At 42.4% G+C, this 7,558-nt stretch overlaps 1 protein-coding gene across 1 annotated transcript in view; it reads left to right on the top strand.

Annotated features, from left to right (window-relative positions):
- Window positions 1–511: 511 nt before the first annotated feature.
- LOC118402882 (heparan sulfate glucosamine 3-O-sulfotransferase 3A1) overlaps window positions 512–7,558 on the top strand; it is a 52,762-nt gene continuing 45,715 nt past the window's right edge. The window contains exon 1 of the mRNA XM_035801241.2: window positions 512–1,615. Coding sequence (XP_035657134.1) covers window positions 969–1,615 — 647 coding nt within the window. The 5' untranslated portion in view covers window positions 512–968. The remainder of the gene's footprint in view (window positions 1,616–7,558) is intronic.

The following is a 7,558-nucleotide window of genomic DNA, read 5'->3' as shown; positions in this document are numbered from 1 at the left end:
TCATTATTTTACTTTCTGCTGTTCCGCTCTGTGTTATAAAACAGAGAGAAAGAATGTTTACAATGGAGGCCATCTTCTTAGGTGGCCTGAGGCAGAGAGAGGGTTGACTTTACGTGTGACTGTTGGGAAACGGAATATCTAAGGAGAGTGATGGCTCTGAGGTTGACTCAGTGAAAAAGCATTTTAGCTTCAGAATAAGGGTAAACTACACTAATATAATCCTACTAAGAAACATTTGAACAATGAGTTAATCAAACAGGTGAGTGTGTGTGTGTGTGCGTGTGCGTGTGCGTGTGTGTGTGTGTGTGTGTGTGTGTGTGTGTGTGTGTGTGTGTGTGTGTGTGTGTGTGTGTGTGTGTGTGTGTGTGTGTGTGTGTGTGCGTGCGTGTGTGACAGCCATCAACAGGCAAGGCAGGTTTGGGACTAAGTTCCCTCCCTACTGCCATTTCATTGGATCCTGACATGCCTCTCACATACCTTTGCAAAACGTCTACACACTCTAATTTGATGAAGACATGCCCATCTTCCTCTCTGAAGTCATACAGAAGTTTGATACAACTACCACGTGTTTAAAATGAAATAAAGGTGCTGAATTTATGCAACATCATTTTAAACAACAAACAGTCTACATGTTGTATTGTCATCGTGGCTAGAGTACTGACAATACTGACAATAAATTATTGGTTTAATGCGGGAGAGCCATCCATTGACATTTAGAACTGCACTGCGTATTCAACTGTTTTCTGACGTTGAAGTAGACTTACAATATTATTTATTATAAGGACTCGAGCGCTGGGACACATGTGAGCGTTATTTTTGAGTGAGCCGCGAGCAAGGTCTAATCCACTGGTGGATGCGGAGCAAGCTCCGGTAGCCTACGAGCTGTCCCCTCTATTTCTTAATGGCAAGACCCGACAATGTCTGCCTAGCATGGCTGTGGCTTCTGAACCGGAGACCCAAGGACCGTTATGGCTTTTAGCCGAGTCTATTCGGACCCCCTGTCCCGAGGCATTTTCAAGAAATTCGTGGTCATGCTGTGTTCTCTCCTCACCTCCCTGTACTTCCTCCACTGCCTCACGGACCGCTGCAGCAGCATGCCCACGCCGGTGAAAGCATCCAACCAAGTCGTGGGCTTCTTCGCCTCGGAACTACACGACTTGAGGTCGCTGAGGAGGAAAAGACTGTTACAGAAATGGACCACAGGATCCAAGCCGGGTTTGAGCTACGAGAGCGCCGACGACACTAAACGCGCCTCCGAGTATTCCCGGTTCAACGATGCTGATACCGGAGAGGTTTTGTACGAACCGGGACATCAGGTGGACAGTGATAACGAAAAGAACCGAGAACTGTCGCATTATACGCAGCCTTCTTTGGGTGATATAGTTTATTCGAAGAGATTAGCACCTCGGTTTATGGTGAAGACGGGGAGTACAGGTAAACTCAGTCCGCTTGGAGACGGGACCAAGAAGCTTCCCCAGGCGATGATCATCGGTGTAAAGAAAGGAGGGACGCGCGCGCTGCTCGAGTTCCTCCGCGTGCATCCAGACATCCGAGCTGTGGGAGCCGAACCGCACTTCTTCGACCGCAACTACGAGAATGGACTGGAGTGGTACAGGTGAATGTTTAAATAAATACATTAAATATAAGTGATGTTATTATTATTGTAATTTTTTATTAGTAGTGGGCTTATTGTTAGTAGTAGTATTATTAGATTATGATAAACCTATGCCTCTACTTTCCCAAATTCATCAGTGCAGAGTGAAATATTGTTTGGTGACACGTTTTAAAAGTTGTGCTGTTGTGTTGATTTCAAAGTTGTGCACCGCCAGTGCCTCTCACTGGCAACACTTGTTCAACGGACCAAGTTTTATAGCACACTTCTTTTCTATTACTTTGTTGCATTTTTGTCTTGGAAGGGGCTTTAATTACAGAATATTGTCATTTTTTCATTACAATATACAGGATATAAACAAAGATATTTACATGTAAATCATGGACAACTTGGTGCCCTATAGGCTACTTTATTCAACTGTTTAACCAGTGTCAAAGTTGTGGGAGAGCTCTCATAACACCTAAATATATCCTATAATTCACTACAGATTAATTGGATATTTAGAGTATTTTTGATATTAAGAAAATACGCATTTAAGATTAAAAAAGGTAATTCTTTAGCCTACAATTAACACTGCGTAATTATGACCTATTAATTAGACTAACGACATGTTTTCCCTACCCAATTATATAGGCTATTGTCTTTTTCAAAGACCAACGATGGGGATTCATTTGTAACGATAGTTTACATGATTAAGTAGCCAACCTTCTCAATAACCTTATCAATAAGTTCATATTTTATTTACTCATAATGTATCTTGGCAAATCGGCTTCTCTCTAGGTTTCATGGCAGACCACAATGTCACCTTATAAAATGTATCTCCCCAAAATCCTAAAGAAATATATTAGTGTAGTAACGTTATTTATGACACTTTCCATTGCATTTAAAATAAAGTGAGTACTTTTTACGTAAAAAATAAACGTAATTGCTGTCTTGTAATTATTAATGATCAAATATAAAACATATATACAAAATCGAATTGTTCTTCATAGGCCTATTCAACATCACCAATAGTTGAGTGGGGAGATACAAATAAGTATTATAGGGAAAAGGCCCAGATTTAGATAACAAGCAAAGTCCCGCCAAGCAAAGCACTTTAAATGCGTCGGGAGTCGGGTCAATGTCTGACCTAAAATAAATATTCTCAACAAACTCTAAATACACATAAATACAGACATACACTCTCTCCCCCTCAATCCCCTCTCCTCTTTGGGAGTTACCATATTTTATCCCACTTTTCTCTCTCTTTATGTTCAAGCATATGAATTTGTGATCAGTAGGTTCACGTTGTTGTGTGTGCATACGTTTGTGTGTGTGGTTGTGCACACGCCCATGTGCGTGTGTGTGGTTGTGCGTGCGTCCATATCTGTGTGTGGTTGTATGCATGCCCATGTGTTTGTGTGTGTGTGGTTGTGCGTACGCCATGCGTGTGTGTGTTCTCTCTTCGGGGGTTCATGTCTCTCCCTCTCAGTGGGTCTGTGTGTAATGGGGCATTGCCGACACTGCAGCTCTGTTTTTAAGAAGGATTAGGGTTATAACAAAGGGTTACCTGAGTGTCTCAGGAGGTTTGATTCACCTTTTGATTGAGTTAACACTATGCAGTTCACTCTAAAAGCCTGGAGAAACTGCTCCTCTCACCCGGGCCCCCTCCTTCTAACTCCCTCAAAGCCCCCATCCAGCCTCGGCCCCCTCTCATACCCTAGCTCTCATACCCTCTCCCCACACACAGACACCTCCTTCTTTGTGCCTCTGTGAGCGTGAACACTCTCTCTTTCACACCCTTCTGTTTACCTATTCATCCATTGTGGGAGTGTATATCCATGAGGGTTCCATCTATCCTGAGGAGTTGCCAAGATTCTTCTACGTGGAATTTGGTCCATGAGCTCCAAGGACTAGCCGAACAAACTCAACCTCAGGGCCTGTTACACTTAATGCCTTCCATTAAAATGGGGAATGGGCCCTTAAATTAAAATGGCCGGAGCAGAAGAAATCAAGAAGGGTTACAACAACGTGACTGACTAGTCAGTCTGAAGGAGTGCATCTGTGTGTAGAGGTCCACTCCTGTCAACTCTGTTCCAGGAAGTCTGAGAGAGACTCCCTTTATTAATAGTCTTTGTGTGTGGACACTTTAACGCAGTCACTTAGACCTGAACGTGATTGAAGTGTGTGAAACTTTGTTGTTTTACTCAAGAAGTGTCGAACACGCAAACGGAAGTGGAATGCTGTTGCTGAACCGTTAATAACCTCTGTGTGTGTATGCTTTTGATAGGAAGTAGCCCTCTCATTTAGACATAGGGCTTGATTCAATCAGCCGACATCCGCCTAGCGGTTGTTTTGGAGGTGTCTTAGTTGGTTGTTTTGGCGGTGGTAGAGGTGGAACTGTGTTAGCGCTGTCAAATCCACAAGCGGCTCCTGGTATTATATCTAAAGCGGACATTACCATTGGTTGCATGGAGTTGCATTAAGAGAAATCCCATGCAGCCTTGTTTACAAGTTAAAACAGTTGAATGTGAGATGTAATCTACACCTCCATTATGATGATAAAAACCCTCATTATTTAGTTGAATGATTTTTCAAGTTGACCGCCATTTCTTTATAGCCTACGCTTTCTCCTTCTGAGCTTCTAATGCGAGTAGGGTGGGTGTGGCTTCATGACAATGATCGCAAGAGCAGCTGCTCACCAATTTGACGGCTCCAACGCAGTTCAACCTCCAGAACTGCTCTGCGGCTGTTTGCTGTCGTCAGTAAATGCTTGATCTGATTGAATCTAGGCCTTAGTTTGATTGAAGTATGTGAAGTTTCTTTTTCCCTCTATTCAAGAAGTGTCAAACGCTAATGGAAGCGAAATGGTGTTTCTGAACTGCAGTGCACTCGGAGTTCATTCACTTGATGTCAAAACCCTCTAAATCTGGGCTTCAGCTGTCAAGCTCTGGACATTTTTTTTCATTCTCTTTTTTGGTCTTTTGTACTGCTGCATGGAATGTCAAAAAAATCTGCAGATTATACAACACACATGACAATGTGATGGATTTGTGCAAATGGCTAAGCATTAAGAAAACAAACAAGAGAACGGTCCGGCGCTATTCATTCATGCTACTTGTCATTTTTGTGTATTGTTTCACAATTCTAGAAAACGGTTTTGGTTCTAGAAAGGCGGTCTCGGTGGTAGAGGGAAACAAGGCCATGGTTTCTATAGCTAATCACTGCATCCAATTTCCTGGAATTACGTGATTCTTTTCATTAGTGTGTGTGTGTGTGTGTGTGTGTGTGTGTGTGTGTGTGTGTGTGTGTGTGTGTGTGTGTGTGTGTGTGTGTGTGTGTGTGTGTGTGTGTGTGTGTGTGTGTGTGGTGTGTGTGTGTGTGTGTGTCTGTGAATAGTTAAAGGCAGAGAGAGCAGAGGCATCCGTCTCATGGGACTTAGTCTTTGTTTAGAGTAATGGCCGATATGTGGACTGAACATGAATCACTATGGCCTGTCTGTCTGTCCCTGTGGGAATGTGTGTGTGTGTGTGTGTGTGTGTGTGTGTGTGTGTGTGTGTGTGTGTGTGTGTGTGTGTGTGTGTGTGTGTGTGTGTGTGTGTGTGTGTGTGTGTGTGTGTGTGTGTGTGTGTGTGTGTGTGTGTGTGTGTGTGTGTGTGTGTGTGAGCGTACGTACGTACGTATGTACATACGTGTGTGTGTTTCCGGGGTGTTTGTGTGTGTCCATGGGAATGTGTGTGTGGGGGACATAGTTTAACACTTCTAAGTCCTAATGTGACGTGGCATCAACAACATCCGTCTGTGTTTTCCTGCTTTCCCAGTGGAAACATAGACAGACATATTGTTGCCCCAAAGTCCCTATGGAAAATTATCACTGTTTTTGTAGAAGTTACCAAGATATATCATCATTATTTGCATAATATTTTTCATATTATTTTCTATGTAATATATCCAACAGTTGCAGTGGCGATTTTAGTATGTAAATCTTGGTGGGGCAATCTCAAAAAGACACTGCACAACACTAAACAATATATTAATTGCAGTATAACGGCGATAAGCAGTGCCCACAAATTGTTAGGGCCTACATAATGCTGTCCCAACAGCAGAGCTTTCTTTCCATCACAATGGGTTGAATCCTTACCACCACTACACCTGGCTATCAGCGGAGCCTTGTCTGGCAGTGAAACAATTAATTCAGCCTCGTTTACTGCCTTTTTAAAAAACAAAGCTGATATGGTTAAAAAATGTGACAATTGAGATGATCAAACTATGGCATAAAGGGAACGATGAGCGGATAAGAGGCATTACGTAATTTATTATTATTATTTATTACTTTAATGAGCGAGCGACGACGGAAGTAGTCAATATATGTGTTCAGCACTTTTGAAATGTACAGCGACAGAATGCAGAGCATGGGCTGCTCATACAGTATTTTCCCCTGTACACCAAGTCAGAACCGTAGGATAAATAAAGACTTTGATAATAAGATGTTGACATGATCAGTCCAATCAAAGGTTTTATCTGTGGTCAATGACCTTGAGCCTTGTAATATAACTCTATGGCAGGACCCAAAGGGCTGAAATTTTGGAAGTCTACCCTTACTAAGGATATAAACTTTGGGATGATGTAGTGTCCCCATGAGTGACAGAACACTGAGCCAATCACGACGCAATGCTCCTATGTTTGGCTGGCTCACCCCACCACCAGAAGAAAGCACTGAGCTAGGCTGAAACACCTGCATTTTGAAGCTGCCTTACTCAAGAAAACAATAAAGAGACCATGTTTGTATGCAGCTTTATTGTTTAACTCAATGATATGTAAACTACCGTTCAAAAGTTTGGGGTCACTTAAAAATGTCATCGTTTTTGAAAGAAAAGCACATTTTTTGTCCATTAAAATAACATCAAATTGATCAGAAATACAGTGTAGACATTGTTAATGTTGTAAATGACTATTGTAGCTGGAAACGGTACATTTTTTAATGGAATATCTACATATACGTACAGAGGCCCATTATCAGCAACCATCACTCCTGTGTTTCAATGGCACGATGTGTTAGCTAATCCAAGTTGATCATTTTAAAAGGCTAATTGATCATTAGAAAACCATTTTGCAATTATGTTAGCACAGCTGAAAACTGTTGTCTCTGCCCCACCTGCCCTGATTAACGGGTCGCCACTGGACAGTTGTAAATAACTTTCACCAAGTTTTTGGAGTGTCGAATTCAGCATACCCAGTGTATCTCCCTTTCCCTAACAAAGTGAAATCTGATCCACACCAAAGTTGTACTAATGCAATTTGTACAACAAACTATTATCTTTTAGTCTTGTAGTACGTTGGGTAAAATGTAGGTTTTATGCATTTACATGTGTGTGTGTATCTGCCTCTCTGTGTACAATGTAATTAGTTGTACAGTAGGTTTACATTGTTAGCCATTAAACAGGAAGTAGTTCTAGGTCTACATTGTTAGCCATTAAACAGGAAACCAGCGGCTCAGTGTTACATTTCACTACCCATCTCTCTACCTTGTACTGAGACAATCATGCTTGACCCGACAAGCTATTGTTGTGTAAATGTGATGTACTCCAAGTGAACAAGGTCACCGACAACACTCTGATGTAATGAAAGGTCCATGTTGATGGTAGTTTAGCGTTATGTCCGGGACCTACTAGGGTTACCCTCTAGCTCAGCCTTCTACCCTCTAACCCAGCCTTCACCTGTCAAGGCCAGGGGATTTTGACGGGTGAGTGGGGGTTGAGCGGGGTCTGCAGGGGTTCGAGGGGGTCTGACATCTCCAGACTGGCTGGATTAGGCCAGACCAAACCATCTAATGAGTTAATTGCCCTTCATAAAAACACATGTGACCTGTACCAGACTAGCAGTCTGAGGTCCCTGCCTGCCAACACATCATCCATCCTATACATAGTATATTTCCAGAAACCCATGTTATTGTCTTGTTAAGCCAAG

Source organism: Oncorhynchus keta, chromosome 24 (assembly GCF_023373465.1).
Source record: "Oncorhynchus keta strain PuntledgeMale-10-30-2019 chromosome 24, Oket_V2, whole genome shotgun sequence".
NCBI classification, from domain to species: domain Eukaryota; kingdom Metazoa; phylum Chordata; class Actinopteri; order Salmoniformes; family Salmonidae; genus Oncorhynchus; species Oncorhynchus keta.
The sequence above is the reverse complement of the archived record's forward strand: the minus strand, read 5'-3'. Positions and strand labels throughout refer to the sequence as shown.